At 39.5% G+C, this 18104-nt stretch overlaps 1 protein-coding gene across 1 annotated transcript in view; it reads right to left on the bottom strand.

Moving 5' to 3' along the window:
• lman1 (lectin, mannose-binding, 1) overlaps window positions 1-10308 on the bottom strand; it is an 11934-nt gene extending 1626 nt beyond the window's left edge. Inside the window, exons 1-12 of the mRNA XM_010774149.1 lie at window positions 10042-10308; window positions 8610-8764; window positions 7257-7364; window positions 6555-6616; window positions 6115-6214; window positions 5532-5655; window positions 4917-4975; window positions 4640-4772; window positions 4270-4457; window positions 3361-3440; window positions 543-699; window positions 323-447 (exon numbers count right to left, since the gene is read on the bottom strand). Coding sequence (XP_010772451.1) covers window positions 323-447; window positions 543-699; window positions 3361-3440; window positions 4270-4457; window positions 4640-4772; window positions 4917-4975; window positions 5532-5655; window positions 6115-6214; window positions 6555-6616; window positions 7257-7364; window positions 8610-8764; window positions 10042-10261 — 1511 coding nt within the window. The 5' untranslated portion in view covers window positions 10262-10308. The remainder of the gene's footprint in view (window positions 1-322; window positions 448-542; window positions 700-3360; window positions 3441-4269; window positions 4458-4639; window positions 4773-4916; window positions 4976-5531; window positions 5656-6114; window positions 6215-6554; window positions 6617-7256; window positions 7365-8609; window positions 8765-10041) is intronic.
• Between the last annotated feature and the right edge of the window lie 7796 nt (window positions 10309-18104).

The raw sequence follows: 18104 nt of genomic DNA, 5'->3' as shown, positions 1-18104 counted from the left end.
ACCGTTTACATGCATAAAAACCTTCATAACACACAAGGGGACGGGTAATAACCGGAAAAGCATGACATGGGACCTTTAAATTACAAACTTGTAACCCCAAATTAAATAATACCTAAAAAAAGTGTAGTCAAGCATGTCTAAAATATCTGAACAAACGTGCCGTATATATGAGAAAAACAACATAGTATAATAGAGTTTCGAAAAACATGCAAAAAAACGATGTGGTATGTTGCAAAAAATTAATAGAACAGTATGTTGAAAAATAATATTTAAAAAAAAGTCATAGTATGTTGAAAATGTTTTGAAAAAAAAGTAATCTTACTTGTACATGATGTAGCAGAAGAACAGGACTGACTGGACAATGATGAAGATTGTAAAGTGAACTGTGGATAGGCAGGAAGGCATGGGGGGCACCTCGGGGCACTTCACTGTCTTCTCCGCTGGATTCTGTGTGAAACATACAGAAAAGGGACAGAGTTCGGTCAATTCTGATGATCTTTTCACAAACTACTCCATAAGATTTGTTCCCCTCTGATCCACACCGGAGAGTTGCGCTGCACCAGGTGCTCCACGTCTCTTTTGACCGTGTGCAGATGCTCCTTGATTTCGTTGAAGTGCTGGATGGTCTCGTACGTTCCCAAAGCGCCCGCGTTCCCCTGCGCTGAGCCGATCTGCTTCAGAGACTCATAGAAGGAGTTCCTGCAGACACAAAGAGAACACACATGATATAATCTTTTAATGCAAAAACCTTTTAATACCAAATAAATATCTTTGCAATATAATCAAGATGTTTCAATTTGAATCCATGTTGGGAAGCACGATGCCCAGTCAATGTGATGGGTGGTATCATTTATTTACACTAATACTTTGTCCAGCATTAAATCCTTTAATCCCCATTCACTGGAGGATACATATTCTTAAAGTTTGAAAACAGAAAATTACCATCTGATAAAAGAGGTCATGATTGCAAATTAATCCCTTATAAAAACATGTTCTTACAACAGATTACAGGAGGTTAAGAAACGGACCAGAGGAGAGGTCTAGTCTGGGCATGAGGGTGAAAATAGGGATCCAAAAAAACATGAAAACGGAAACAAATAAATGTATTGTACCCTTTTTTTGGAAGAGTGGTTTCAGAAAGTCTTTTCAACCTGAGCAGATCAAAAAGAAGCTGCAGCTGTTAGCTTAGTTTAGCATAAAGACTGGTCGGCTGCAAGGATTAAACAATCCTGGCTAGCTCATTAATAAAACATGTTATGTATCATTTGCCTAATCTGTGTAAAAATGACAATTAGTGGTCAAGAAATGGCACATAACCCCCGTAGAGTAATGTGCCATTTCTTGAACTGGCGACGTGACTTTCGGTAGTCTTGGCGTCTTTTTGAGTCAATAAGTAATTTTGGATTATGTTTTTTTGACTGACGGTTAATGCTAGTTTATCCTGTGTCACAGCGTCTATCTCGCAAAGGTTTATTTGTCCGATTTCCCTTCATCACGTCTTCAAAAGAACCAAAATGTACAATCCAAAACCATTAACTCTCACAAGTAATACAATCTGAAATTGTTTTGTTTTGACTTTCAATTTCATTAGTAAATGAAATCAAGTAAACCATTCCCAGAAGAGAATGAAAACGTCTAAGCCCGGATCATATTTCTCCACCAAATTGAATTTCTTAAAAGTTGATTACTAACAGGGAGAAAGCAGTAAGTTCCCCTTATCATCTTAAACACATCTAAGACCATTATCAGAAAAAAAGTGTCTTTTGTAAATGAAAGTAATTCAAGTCGCTCCACAGATGAATTGGAGGTTACTCATGTTTTGCTTGTGTTTGACAGATGTATTTAAAGAAGCCTAATCTGATAAGGACTGAATGGTGCTAAGACGGTGGCCTTTTCTTGCTCGGCCACATGTCTGACAGGATGGACAGGGATGACATATAAACAAAATCTAATTTGTTTCACAGAGGGGGAAAATAAAAATCTCCCTTGAGAAAGTAAGTGAGCATTTATTAAACCCCACGTCTAATCTTCATCTGCTACAAGTGACCCATTTATGAGCAGAAAGCCCTCCTTGGAGTCTGAGAGGAAGTCCTATCACAAACTGTGTTTAAAGACCGGGATCAACTGAGAGCTTAATCTACAATGTAATACAGATCAGTCGCTCATATTAGCACATTAGAGGGGGCAGCTGCAACCTTTTGCCAGGGTCTCAACTTATTTACTGTGTCAATCAGCTTAGTCCTCTTCCCCTCTGATAATGTGCTTTATTAAAAACAAATCATAACACAAACTGTCTTTCCCTGCCATCTATAATATCATTTATGTTGGTAGAATTAATGAAAGTTGTAAGTTATGAGTCAACAATATACTAAAAAAAAATCATGTCTGCAAAATCATTTGAGGATGAATGTCCTGTTGGATTTAGGGCATATAAACAGCTTGGTTCTTTTATGATACATGAGACTAAGAGATTAATGTTACATCAAATACAATCTTTAATATCTTGTGATTCTGATTAATTCTTAATGCAGATGGTGTGTTGAAATTAAGACACAATGAGACTGCAGCCACAGGAAAAACATGCGACATGATTGAATAAATAAACGCAATTTCAAAAAGGTGTCGAAATAACTAACTTCATTATTTTGTACTCAAGAAAAACATTCTTGAAATCCCCGCTCACATTTAGGAGAAGGGTTTTGAGGAAGACATTGTTTTTAAATCTGTTGCGTGCTCACAATGACTAAGCCGACAAGCACGTTCGGCAAGCAATATGAAAGCACAAGATTGAAGCTAAACATCAAAAATGACTTTCTGAACACCTAATCAGGCTTACTTAGAAACACTCAGGGAAGGCATACCATCATAAAATCTCTTAAGCTGTATTATCCGAGCGTTCAAATCCTGCCAGAGTTGTGAGGAGACCATATTTAGAACCAAAGAAGAAGAAAAGATTAAAGCGGCCAGAGCACACTCTCCCTATCGTTGTATGTGTCAATGATTGAATTCTTCCAGTTTTTACACCAGGAGTAAATAATGCAACTGCTAACCTCCAGATATTCATTTATTAATAAATACAACAAATGAGTTCAAATGGTAGAGCTTATATCATGCAGAGCTGAGGCTTCAAAATGTGTGCAAATGCAGACTGATACTGCGTATGGATTATGGGCTGGCAGACACCTGTGATGCTGCAGTCACCGCATCCTCAGATTAAATATGATTGGAGGGATTTAGCCGCCAGGATTTCCCTTGTTTTTCTGGAGTATCACGGAGCTGTCTTTATGTTTTTTGGCAAAAACAACGGCTAGTTTTTAAGACCGATCAAATGTCAACAACAATGAGCCCTTTGGGACTTACCTCAGCTCGTTCAGGTTTTGGAGGACCTCCTGCTGGGTGGCTAGGACGGAGCCCAACTGCTGTTGACCCACAGTGTCCAGCTGAAGGGGAAAAGAAACATGGTGAAGGTCTGAAGGTTAAAGGCCTGAGTGAAGATTTGATAACGCTGTTGCTAAACAGAGATTTAATGGCTTTAATAACCCATAATAAAACAATTAACGTTAGCAAGAGTACTTCCTTTATAGTTTGTGTGGGCAGGATGCCAGTCTGTTGTGATCCCAGTACCTTTTTAGATCACTATGCTGACTAGAAATAAATGTAAGTGTCGTTAAAGCAAAACCACCAAATGTTATTTATATCCATACATTTGTGTAAAAACTACATTACAGTTACATGCACACAAATACTTTACTCTTATTCCAAATAAGACAATATAAAACATGTAATACAGGTCATGTAAAAAGCTTATAACTAGGCCCTTTTCAAACTGAAGCATATTTCCATTCAGACATGTGGGATTTGCTGACATTATTGAGGTTTGAGGAGGCTTCTTTGACAGAGCATCCAAATGGGCTTCTCATTCTGAGTTTTCTAACAGCAGTTTGTAATACATGGCCTTTTGCCGTTTACTGCCAGCTGTGTGTTTTGTACACGAGCCAACCAGAGATGCATGCCCAGAAACGCCACATTTCTTTATCACAACATTGACCTTCCTAAGAAAGTGGGCTGAAGAAATGTATGAGGGACCATGTGATTAAGATTGAAAGAGTCTGCACAAGTGAAACATGTTTAGAAATTGTCTATTTTAAAACAGCTGAATTTATAATTTATTGGAAGAAATGTGAGTATGTAAACACATTCAGTGATCTATAATCCTGTATCATGTCTCTCTGCGTCTGGTGTGAAGACATCTCTCCTAATAACTCTCACCTGTCCCGACTCGGCGTTGGCCCCCTTCTTGGCGACCTCGTCTGTGATGACGGACACGTATCTCCGCTGCTCGTCCAGGATCATAGCGAGCTGCCGGTGGAGCTGTTTGATCTCCAGGTGGATCCGGTTCTGACCCTCAAACACCTGACGGATCTCCTGGTCATTCACCGTCTCATAGATGTCCTCAACTGAAGAGAAAACACATAAGTAACTACATCCACAGACCTTTCATGAGGGATTTGAATGTTTCATCTATTTGAGTGGATTCACTAATATAATATAAAACTGCTAATAAAGGGTATCATTACAAATAACTTTAAACTTCATGATTTTGTTTATAATCACTTGTGATTTGGTTTCAGAAACTAACTTGGCTCTCCTTGGATGTCGGGGTGCTCTTTCTGAAACTCCTCTTTCTTTTTGTCCAGCTCTTGCTGGAAGTTCTGAAATTCCTCCTGGTACTTGTCCTTCTCTTCTTTAGGAATCTCAGATTCAGGTGGGGGCTTCAGTGGGAGAGACAAAAAAAGCCCTTAGTGAACTCAATAGAGGCTGTGCTTAGACTACCTCGTGCACATACATGCACGCTGAGACACGCAGCTGCACACAGGGACGTGAACGTATTAGGAGCTTTAGTCAAATGGAGTTACCGGCTGCTGGCCTGGCTCTGAGAGACTGAACGTTAAGAAGGACAAAACATCGTGGTCATCTGGAGGAGGAAAGAAATGATCAGTTAGTAAACTGCAACATCAAACATCGTAACAATGATGGAGGCACTTTTATAAGAAATGTAAAGGGGGTTATAATTAAGGAGGAAAGGGGAACTGGGGTAACATCATGTTAGTAAAAGACCAAAAATGACTTGGTTATAACACGTGTTATATGATATCTAAATGTATTCTTCTCTAATAGGGGAATAGCAGCTCATAACAATGAGTGTCACACTAAGAAGAACATATAAATAGGGTACATAATATGATTAAAAAACAATGTGGAAATGGGGCAAAAATAAACAAAACCTTAATAATAGGGTTAAATCATTTTAAATGAATAATGTGATGTAATAATGTGATGGTGTTGAAATATGCTGATGAAAAAGAGGATAGCAGAGAAGTAAAAAAAAGACTAGCTCATAATTCTAAGATGATAATAGGACATATAAGACATGAGTAATTATCAGACAATAATGCTGAAAGCCCTCTCCCTTACTCACATTGAACTCACAGCTTTAAGAGTTAGTTTTAACACAGAGAATAGAGTTGTACCTGCTAAGCCTCCAGTGGCTGCCGAGATGCCGAAGAAGCCCTCAGTGGGGATGACCATGTTGTCCACCTTGGTGCAGAGCTCGTAGTCTTCTTTGTCTGGAGTGAAACCAGCGTTGAACATCACCTGAGGAAGAGGAGGAGGAGGAGGAGGAGGAGGAGGATGGAGCAATGATGAAGCTGAACAAATACTACCAACTTTGCTGATCATAATTATAAAACACAATAACATCTATTTGCTGCAGTGACAGATGCCAAAGAAATGTCGTTGTACTTTGTATGAAAACAAAGATATATTTGATTCTATTCTATCACGGCCAAAATAATGGAGTGTTCGTAAGAAAACTTGCCTTTTTCCATTTTAGATTGTTATATTTGTTATATTGTTTTTAAAGTATTTAAATGTAATTTCATAAATGTGTTTTCGTCGCACTCAATCTCAAAACGTTTCTTTTTGTGTGTGATTTGAGCACTTTGAATCGCCTGGTGTTGAAATGTGCTACATAAATGAACGTGTGTTGTCGTGCATTACACATACACAGCTTTATGTATACAGGTAACAACTCTCCTTTATGGTTTCTCCTACCGTTAGCGTCTTCTTGTAGTAAGTTATTTTGGCTCGGACAGGATAGGGTTTGTTGCGGAAGTCTCGTAAACACGTGCCGAGGGCCTGTGTGGTGCCGTCACTGGATCAAAACAAGACAGACAAATAAACACACACATACATGCACCTATACAGCACTGGGCTCAATTTATTGACACATGATTAGACTTTCTTAAAAAGTGAATAACACTAATGCCCGTGTTTGTTTTGGTAAATACGTGCAAAGCAGTAAACAGTGTGAACTCTAAGACTGGAATGGCATTGGAAAAGTGATTTAAAGCTTTCACTGGCCCGGGGGAGATTAGGAAAACTGGAGGATTATTTACTTTCTAAGTAAATATAATCATATTTCATAATCTCCTTTAAATTGTTGAAATCTGAGTTGATGACATCATAGTGAAGCAAAAGAAGTGTTTACTTACTTTTGATGGTCATAAACAAGCTTGCCATTGTTTCCCACAACAACTATAGCTGGGTTATTTTTCTGGAGTGAAGATGATAGAAAACAAGGGAACAACACATTAATCCTTTTTTCATGTGAAGACCAGAGGTGGCTTTGCCTTTAGGTAATCTTATTCCAAAATATCAAACCTGAAATAATAAATACTCAAATGTGATACAAACAGAAGCAGTCTTTTGTTTAGCATGACATTGATCTGTTTATGAACTCAAAACCATCGGAAACAGAATCAAAATACTTAAAATAAAAATATTCATACAAACAGAGATCATCTCATAGAAATGTGAACATTTTACTACAATACATAACAAAAATGAATATGTAAATATTTACAATTATATAATATATATACAATTCGGTATAATAATTATGATTATTTAAATAAAATAAATAATAAAAAACGGAATACTTAAAACTTTCCAACAAAAGTATAATAGGCAAAACAAGCCAAAACTAATATAAGGATGATAAATATAAATATCTATATATATAAAGTAGCTCTAAAAGGAGGTTAATCTTACAATTATAATTTGTATATCAAACTGCCCCTCTCATCAGTTGACAACAACCAAAAAGAGCAGTGAGAGCCTGAATGTGTCTTTGTGTGGTTTTCAAAAAAGGACTCATTTCAGGAACAAGTCGTGGCTAACCAATAAACACCCACCTTTCCATCGTTATCAAAGGTGTCAAAGAAGACTCCCACTCCGTTCCACTGGTCGGCCGCTCCGTACACCGGGCCGTCGAGGCCCTGCTCAGTGGTGAACCACATGGCCTGCAGACGTGAGAGGAGGACATGTTAGTCAGTTTAGCGTCAGTTACAAAACATATTTCACAAGAGAAAGGCAGTAGCATTTTAGATTAACCACATTTAACATCTTCATTTGGACATACAGGCCTGAGAGCTCTGGAAAACAATACCAACCTCAAATACAAAATGTATTCCAGATATAAAATCATAAACAACAAAGTGCAGGCTAAAAAAAAAACAGAACTGTCATTATTTGAACAATTGGACTGTAAAGTGTAGTACACTGTATATTAGGGCTGGGTCATAGTGATTATATTAAATACCACAATATTTGTGCTACTATTCCCTTGGTGTTGGTATTGCAAATATATTGTAGGGTTGAGTATTGTAGCCTTTCTAAAAATATTCACACAATAATATATTTGTATAAATAATCATCTGTAGCTTGGCCTAAATGACTAGTGTTATGAAATGAAATCACCTTACTGTAATGCAGCAGATCTCTGGGGACAAGGGTTAGATATGAGCTGTAGCTTTAAGCTCTCTGTTCATATTCACATGTTCATGCTCTGTGTGTGTTCCATTATAGATATCAATTCACTTTTCTTTTGTAACCTTTTTTGTTCTGCCTCTTTCAGGTTTCTCTCATCACAAAAAAAGATCATCAGTGAAACAAAGAATGGGGAGTAAATATGACATGTGCTTAAGTATTCATGTGTTTTCCTGCAGCTGTGAATGGATCTCCAGTTGTCACCCTTGATATGACTAGAGGCCTGTTTGACTGGGGCAAAGCGATGCAGAAAACCAAAAACGACTTGTGATCACAACCTAAGTCAAGATGTATAAAGCCGTTTATGAAAGTGAAACAGGATATGCTTCATTCCTATAAGTGTTGACTGCAGAGTAGAGATGTTAAGATTCACCGAAATGAGTGCAAGACATTGCTCTAAGAAATAACAGTCAGTAAATAGCTGAGTTTCTGTGACAACACCAACTACCAAACATATACTCAGTTTCTGGAGACATGTTTTGACCTGATTTCCATTTATTCCTCTGCATACGTATAATATTAGAGTTGAAAGTAAGAGGGTTTACTGATTTAGATGATGACATATTGAATTAGAGCACAAGGAAGTAAGACTGTAAGCCACTTGTGATGCTCTAGTGCAGCTGTACAGAGTAGGAGATGCCAGTTCAGGGTTCTGGCTTTACAAAGTATATAATGTAAACTGCCTCATTATTAGACACAGCAGTCTGACCCCTCCTCACCAAACCATCCGCTCCCATCCGGCCTCGTCCAGATACTCTGAAGGTCACCTTGGCCTCCCAGTGTTCAAAGTTGAATTTGTTTTTGGTCCACACAGAGCCCTTCTGACTCCTGAGGGACGGAGTGATGCGCACTTGGTCTGCACTGGGAATAGTATCTTAATGGAGAAAAGGAGAGAATAAGGGTTTTAGAAGCAAGTTAGTGTATGTTTAATGATCTCAGGGGAAATACAAAGCCATTAACTCATTTACAAAAGATCAACATGTGGTTTATAAAACAACTGCACACTAAACAAGTCATTTACTGTGTGGCCTTCTTTTACTGGAGAAAAAGCACATGCCAGCTAACCTCTGGTAATGGTATCAGAAGCCAGCACTATCAGGCTGTTTCTACTGTCTAATTGTTTAACAGATTCACACACAGTAAACGATTGACCTCAGATTTGTTTGTTCAATCTGGGTTTACTTTCTAAAACAAACGTTAGCATACTAAATGTCTAACATGTTGCTATTCTCTGTTTCATATCATTGTAACTGCAATAATGTTATAAGTGCTGTACGGAGAAATAAAGGAGCTTAAATATATCACCTAATGGTTTTTTTTAAACTTTGCTCTAAAAAATAGTAGATCATATATTTTTTAAAGTCATAACATGTTTCAGCTTTTCGGTTTTGAGGATTTACATCTTTTATTTGTCTAATTGTGTTGTTAACTTAATAATTATGATGTTGGACTGCTAGTTGGACTAAACAAACAACTCATGCATGGGGGCCGAGCAGTTTAAGACACCAAGCACGTTATCAAAACATCCCTAATTTGGAGTATAGCTGCAGACATTTTATGCCATCCCACATCTCTCTCACCTTGTTTACTGTCAATATAGAGAATCAGTATTTTGGTATCTTAAATAAGGACAGAAATTCACCCCAAAAAAAATGCTGATGATGTCACCTTTGACCCTGGGAAATTGTGACTGACTAAAACATAGATCAGCAGAATAATAATCGTTGCAGATTGAGAGGGTATAATCTCGTGCTGCTGCAGTTTATTGAAAGCTCATATCAGCGATTGGACAAATCACAGGGTGATGCAAGAATCCAAAGGCCCATTTCTGAAAGATGAAAGTTCAACGCTTGAGTTGCATGTGTGTAAACAGCCTCTCCGTCAGTGTTGTTTTTAATTAGCCCAGGACACGTTGGAACAGGACTGGGACTCGGACGTAAAAGCTACGCTGATAAAATGTATGATATCTCTTGTGCAGTTTTGAATGGACCGAGAAAATCTTGACAGTACATCCTTCACGGAAACACGTCAAGGAAAGAAATAAACCGGTAAAACATAACCGACTCCAGCTGTCCTATTGTCGTGTTGTTACATTTGTGTTTTAGGTTGAAACAGCAGTTATGTGATGTTGACAGCTGGATACAAACTTACTTCCAGTGTGGATCCAAAACGGGATCCCGCCGTCTTTCTGAGACAGGTGGGGTCCCTTGAAGCTGTATTTGTACTCAAACCGGCGGTGAGGAAGCTCCTCTGTCGTCGGGGCACCGGCGGGGACGTCGGCGAGGCTGTGGTGAAATATTAACGTTGTGAGAAAAGTTAATATCAACAAACGAGTGTTGGCAGCCGGGCGCTGTGCTATGGACACCGCCATGTTTCTGTATCACTGCTGACGTAGCGCTGAGACCACGAGAATGACGGGATGCGTGAAGGGCCAACAGGGCGCTTTCTGATTGGTCCACTGCTTTGGTCCTTTTTCCTCTCTTCTTCTTCTTCAGTTTTTTTAAGGCAACAGCTTGACGACAGGAGCCATATGTACACAAACGAGTAACGGATTATATGTAACGGTAACACGTAATCAAGAATCAAAAAAGTAAACTGTAATGTCTACATTTAAAGACAAATACGTTATTAGATTACTGCTAAAATAAATACAATAATACAAAAACATATGATAATAATAATAATAAAAATAACAATGGGATAACTAGCAGGATTACAATGTATCATTACATTTCAAAACAAAGAACGGCATGCTTACACATTAAAACCAAGTTTTTTAATGCAGTAGATAGACAACTAAACATAAATACTGTATATGCGTACATTATAATGATAATAATAATAAATGTAATTGATATAGCGCCTTTCATCAACTCAAGTTCGCTTGACAAAGAAACATATAAGGACAAGACATAAAACAGGTGGCAGAAATGGAAGTCTTACATTGCAGGGATCTGCCGGAGAGAGTGCAGTTAATGTTGGAAGGCTTTGTTAAACAGAATGAGTTTTCAGGGTAGCTGATTTGAAGATGACTGACATTCATGGAATAATTAAAACCGAAGTTTGTAAACTATGACATTCAGCAGGCATACCCTATACTTTAATAGGTGGGGTAGGTCATTTGGAGAAACCGTCAGCTGGACGGAGTGCGCTAGAATTGCAAAACTTACACAGCCGGAACAGAAATCTGTCCCACTTCCTTACAGAGCCCCTCCTCCTAACACACCCTTACGAACGGCGCACATGTCCTAATGAGGGCACGATAATTGTTTCACAAGATGTGAAGGCTGACGGTTCTAGAACAGGTTCTATGGAAAGGGCGGCATTTTTACATGCCAGGTGGCATGGGAGGGCGGACAGTACGGTCTATTTGATACGTATATAACCTATTTATTGTTAAACATGCCCTAAACACAAGTGTTCTTAATGCCACAAGAGAACCAAGGTGTTCAGACCAACTAAACTCAAATATAGTATAAAACAGCAGAAAAATACTTCATGATACCCTAGATTCTGTTTACCGTAAGTACAGTAAAGGTTAGTGTATAACTGAAGTACACAACATGACATCCACCCATCTCCTGGGAGAGGCTAAAGGTGGACCGTGCAGCAACACATTTCAATAAATATTTGTCAAATACTAAGAGCGCTAGAATGTGCTGCTATAAATGGATATGTAATGTAGGCAAGAAGAAAATCAATTACATGTGTTCCAGCTGGAGTCTCCTCTGCTCCTGATCACTGCCTCTGTCCCTCTTTCTGACACTTCATCTTTATTCCTCCACATACATTTGTCTTCGTTCTCTAATGTCTCCATTCTCCTGGCTTCCTCCTGCTCTGACCCTCCTGGGCTCTTCAGTGTAACTCTGGACAGGAGGTAAGGCGTTTGGAGTGGGAGGTCCCGCCCGCCCGGCATCGGAGCGGCGGCCGCCGGGCCCGCGCGCCGGGCGGGCCCCCCTCGGCCGCCCCGTGTCCGCGTTGGAGTCACTGGAAATGACAGCTGTCGCGCAGGGGGGGAGAGCAGCACTTAAAAGGGTTAGCGGAGCGCTATGATAGGCTTGTGAGAATAAGAGTGAATAACCCCTGATTACTTATTGATAGGAGAGAGAGTAGTAACATGCGAAATAGTAAAATGCATGAGTAAAGACGATCTTCCTGGTTTGAACTCGCGCTGGAGCCTTCATTTAGTCTCAGATCCACTTCCACATGTTCTGCCAACAGCCCTCGTATGGCCCCACCTTTGGACATTAATACAGAAGACATCCTTTTTTGTGCTTTTTGAAAGACAAACCGTGTTTATTAATGATCCAAAACATTTTATTTGCATCACACATCCCATCAGTAAAGTCTGTTCAATGATTCATTGATCAGTTTTCCACTTTATCCACCCATGAATGTGTTTAATTCTCAGCTATTTTTCAAACAGAATCATACCATTGATTTCCTTATTGATTATCATCATGATAATGGTATGTTTCGGTATAAAAACATCAGAGTACCCCACTTCTATTTGTGATCAACAACAACAACCAGCCAACAACAGCAAACAACAGCCAACAACAACAACAACAATTTAGTGGCTTTGCAAAAACAATAACTGTAATATTTTACAATGTATTTCCCAAGCAAAGCAAAGACTATGAAGCTATTTACAGGAGGAATAATAAATGATTTACTTATTAATTATGATCATGACAGTAAAGCTAAATTTTTTGATATCATTTTAAATAAACATGCTTATGATGAAATAAGTGTTATAACCATCTGGGGAACTAATGTGTTAGTTAATTTGGGCAGCAACAATAACATTTAATGTCAAAATAATACATGTGATTATAAATGTCTCTATTGTTTTAGAAAGTGAATGACAGAATAAAAGTGTGTACAATAAAATAAGCTCTGCTGCTTTCTCTCTGAAGACTCGTGCATTACAAGAGAAACAACAACACGAATCAAAAGAAATATCCAACACATATTTAGAGCAAAGTTTACATATCAGTTCAGGTGAACAAGGATCCTCCTGAGCAGTGACAGCCTCCATGGCTACACAGACACAGGAAGGAGCCGGAAGAAAGTCCAACATCTACAGAACAACTCATGGGAACATGTTAAAGCACATCCCATAATGTTTGATTGACAGCTGATCTCTGCAAAGTGAAGACATGAACAATCAGCTCTGATGGACACACGGTGAGTTTAAGAAGTAGAATAGTTCCTCCAATGACTTCAGGCTATTTGAGTTTACAAAACTCAGAAGTGTCTCCATAATCATAATCAAGATAAACTCCAGCATGTAGCGGCTGAGTGAATGTGGTGTGCACTCTGTGACTGTGGCTGTGAGGGAGTGTGGTCGTCTTTCAACCAGAAGGTTGTGGGTTCGATCCCAGCCCATGCAGTCAACATGTCGATGTATCCTTGGGCAAGATACTTAACCCTGAGTTGCTCCCGATGGCATGGCCAACGGTGTGTGAATGTGTGTGAATGTTAGGTCCTAGAGTAAGGTACACTGCTCTGTTTGAATGGGTGTGAATGGGTGAATGACATGTAGTATGTAAAGCGCTTTGAGGGGTCTTAAAGACTGGATAAAGCGCTATATAAGTACAGTCCATTCCATTTACCATTTACTCTGTGGAGGAGAGTCATGGTTTCAGAAACGCTGTAGAAGGACAGAATACCTACTCTGTGATCCAGGTACACTCCTACTCTGGAGGACTGAGGACCTGAGACGGAAGTGTCGATACTGTTGTAACAAAACAGCTCCAGCATTGCAGTGATCAGCAGGAGCAGGTGGGGGTCCAGTCTTCTTCAGCTCCTCCACTAAAGCTGCTAACATGGTGTTAGGCAGGACAGGCCTCGGTGTGAAGCTCTGCCTGCACTGAGGGCAGCTGTGGATCTTCTTCTCATCCTCTCCATCCCAGAAGCCTTTAATACACTTCATGCAGTAGCTGTGTCCACAGGTAGTCGTCACTGGATCCTTCAGTAGATCCAGACAGATGGGACAAGATATTAACATTTCCCGGTCCAGCTGAACTCCTTTCTGCGCCATTTCACCTCTCAGTGGGAGCGAGTGTGTGAGTTTCACTTCCTGAGAGCTGAAACTAGTGTGACAGGTTATCTGAACAGCTGTTTGTGTGCAGTGAATGTGGCCTATCAGCTTGTGTACTTTACCCACATGTTGGTTACACCCATGGTTACACCCCTCCTCCTCAGTGTGGATCTGAAGGGGAGGAACCAGGAAGTACAGAGTGGAGCTGGCTCTGTCTGAGAGCAGGAAGTAGAGAGAGGGCTCATCAAACAGCGCTCAGACTCTGACCTACACAGAGCCTCGGTTACAACCTCCTCTTCATTTGAAAAGAGCTTTTAGTTGTAAAATAAGTTGGTAAACGTACAAAATCTGAAGGGGGTTAAATACTTGTTTCTTCCACTGTAAATGTATAGCCTCAATGTCCTGAAATAGCTGACTGATTTAATAGTTGAATGTACAGTAAGTAGTTTTGTACTGTAAGTGCTAGTAGTAGTGGTAGTAGTAGTTGGAGTAGTAGTAAGTATTGTGTGTGTGTGTGTGTGTGTGGGGGGTCTTTTAGAACAAACTCCTTATTCTGTGCATTCACACTAAATATGAACCTGAAAACTATATACGTCCTCTTTAACTGACACCAAAATGATAATTTGTGTTTGAAACCTTCTTTTAAATATTTTCTTTATACCCTCCAACAGATGTGTTTCAATGGAGAAGAAGAAACCTCAGAATCCTTAGAGTCCATCGAGGTGAGTTCCTCCGAGGAATCCTCTCCCACTGTGTCCCCTTCCCAGGATCCCCCCCCCCACAGGACCCCATCACAGAGACACCCCTACCTAACGTGATCCAGGAGACTGAACCTCCTTCCTCACTCACTCCCTTCCTCACCTCCTCCCCTCCTCATCTCCTTCCCTCCTCTCCTCTCAGAGGACCCTCAGACCTCCACAGACCCCCTCCCTCTCCTCCCTGAAGACCCAGCTAACATAGCTCTGTTTGTGGATGTTTCTCCGAGTGCTGCTGACCTCCTGAACGTCCTCCCACATTTTGGACGCCTCTGCCTCCCCCTCCCCAATTTCATAGTTTCCTCACCCTTTCTCCACAGCAGCCCCCACCCTAAAGATCCCTCTAAGCACCGCTCTGACCGGGGTCCCTGTTTGCATCACGTTCCAGTTCTACACCCCCGAACCAGAACCCAGAGGAGACAGCAAGTCATCCAAAGAGACGTGTTTTGGCCGTGCTGCTTTCTGACAGAGGATCTGTGAGGGTCTGAACGAAATCTGATTTAAAATAAAATACATCATTACGGTCTGCTTATTATGTACTTTATAACTCTATCATCTTTATTTTCCATTTCATTGTATTTTTAAATCACTTTTTTTTATTGTTTTTAATCTATTTTATTTTCACATTTGTATCAATTGCTTGTCAAACCCTTTGAAGTGTATTAGAGGAGATCTAAAAGGTGCCATATCATTGTTTTAAATGTGATAATATGTCATAATTGTATCGTTATTTTTACTTTACTTCCTTTATTCTACCTATTTCTATTATTAAGATTTAATCATTTTTTTAATCATCATTTTTAATTCACTGTATTTTCACTTAAATGTTGTTTATTATGACTTTTATTAGTTTTATTTTCAACATTTTACCACTTTTTAACATCGTCATGTTTGTAAATTGGTCGTCAAACAGATTAATAAAGTATTTTTTGTTATATCATCAGTTTTATTTTCTATTTCCCAATAATTGTCGTTGATCATTATCCAATCCAATCCACTTTATTTCTATAGCACATTTAAAAACAACAGAGTTGAACAAAGTGCTGTACATCAACAACTGTATAAAAACATGGCATACATACATAAAAAACAGACAGGACATGAAACAAATATAAAACACAAGACAATGAAACCAGATCAGAAGCCACAGACTGAATAACTCTCCTACATGAAGTGCAAACAGTACAAAACACTAGTAAGATAAAAACCCAAATGTAAAAGCACAAGTGTCACCTGGTCTGTAAAAGCCAGGGAAAAGAAGTGGGGTTTTAAACGAGAATTAAAAACAGGCCGAGTTGGAGCAAGTCTACCCTGGAGGGGCAATTCGTTCCATAATTTTGGAGCTGCAACAGCAAAGGCTCTGTCTCCTCGGTGCTTTAACCTCGATTTAGGGACGACCAGAAGGAGTCTGTCAGCAGACCCAACCCAGTCTCACAAAAAAACGTGTAATAACTACGTTGGTCCACAATTTGGGACGTAGTATTTCTACAAAAACGCCTCTGAAATTGTAAGATCCCTACGTTTTTTTTCACCATTCATTTCCAATGGCTGGTATCTATGTCACGTGATCTTCAAGTTTCTCCCTGCAGAAAAAAAAAACATGGCCGACATTCGTTTTATTCTCGGTGGAAAATGCCTATATTAAGGTTAGTTTGGCCATTAAAATGCGTTTTGATGTTATTTGATGCGAGAATTATGAGTTGTTATTTCAGATTATGTATGCAGTGGATGTACATGATCTTTAGTTTGCTAGTTATTACGAAGATTACTTCAGGAAATTGTGTCCATTCAACGTTTTCATTGTTACCAAGGTGGTTGCATCGGTTGCATTGGTTATACATCCATGAGTCACGCCCATCTACTTCCGGTCCATGGGACCTTATTTCGGAACAATTATGTATTGAAGTCAATGGAGAGAGAAAACTTATCTTTCGATCCCGTTTCAATTGTGCCACGAATTACACATATGATGTTTGTCAATCTTAAAAAATAATTTCCATGTAAAAAAAGTCACAGTTTTTCGTAAAACTGTTGAAATATAAGAATATGAAAAATATGCAACTAGAAAGACTACAAATACCAGAGTCGCGTAAGTGATGTCATAAGACTGATGTTTCCTCCGCTAAATATAAGACATAGCTAAGATAAGATAACTTTAACAAGATGCCTGTGTGCTTAGTACCAGGTTGTTATCATACCAGCAATGGGTCTTGCTCGTTCTTTCGCTTCCCGTCTGATGAAAGGAGCAGGAGTGGTTGGCTGGATCAAGTTAGCTACCTAGCTAGTAGCAAGCACGTTAGTTCGCATTACAGTCTTAGCCTTGTCATTTTTATTAGCCTGAACATCAAGTAACATCAAGTAACCCAACATGTTAAACAATAAGAGTAGGAGTCATATTTCGTGAACCCTTTGAAGAGTACTGCCACACCGGTGTGATCATTCTAAAATAAACCATTTAAGCCCGGGGGAGAAATGCTAACGCTAACGCTACATTAGAACCGGCGATCTGTTCTACTTCATGTTATCTGCACAAATGGTTGACATTAAACATTAAAAAGATCAGGCAGTTCAGAGAGAATCAAAGGAAGGAAGGCAGGCAGGCAGGCAGGCAGCTTTGCATGACATTCTTCTGGACGTGTTGATAGTGTCTCCTGAGTTGTCTATAATAAAGCAAGATACACATACCAAATGACAACACTACAGATAGTGAGGGTAGTCAATCACTTTTTTGATAAGACAGTAGTGACGGCCATCTTGGTGACGTGTGTTGTTGTGAGAGTCTGCGAGACCAGAGAGTTTATTAAGCGTTTCACACAAAAAAACGTGTTACTTCACAGTTTTACGACATTTTTATTTTTTTTGACTTGCAAAATTCTCTTTTAAATTGACAAACATCATATGTGTAATTCGTGGCACAATTCAAACGGGATCGAAAGATAATCTTTCTCTCACCATTGACTTCAATACATAATTTTTCCGAAATAAGGTCCCATGGAGCTCCCCCGGAAGGGGAGGGACTTCGCCACTCTATACAGCGGAGCCCGCCCCCACTCAAAATACCTTCCCGCGCCTCTGTATTCCTATTACAGCTGAATGCGGCAATTACAATTTTGTTCAGCAAAACGCCTCTTATTAACTTATTAAGATCAACAGTTTTAGTGCGTTTCGATTCAATGCTGAGTACAGCCAAACTTGACAGTCTCTTTTCTGGTATTGTAGACTGCAAATACGCAAATATTTCCAAGCTAGCGCCAGGGCCGGGGGAGGGGTTACAAGACTCGCGTCTTGTGCTGCATTCACTTGCACTCGGACATTAGAGACTTTCTCTCATAAATGTCCGATGAGCCACAACTTTTCTTTCAAAACAAAGATGCCAACTGGGGTGGCAGCTGGAGTGGCAAGGCTATTTTTTA

The sequence above is a fragment of the Notothenia coriiceps genome, unplaced genomic scaffold (genome assembly GCF_000735185.1).
Source record: "Notothenia coriiceps isolate Sejong01 unplaced genomic scaffold, NC01 NC01_scaffold00013592, whole genome shotgun sequence".
Taxonomy (NCBI): Eukaryota; Metazoa; Chordata; class Actinopteri; order Perciformes; family Nototheniidae; genus Notothenia; species Notothenia coriiceps.
Note: the sequence above shows the minus strand (reverse complement) of the source record. Positions and strands in the feature narration are given on the sequence as shown.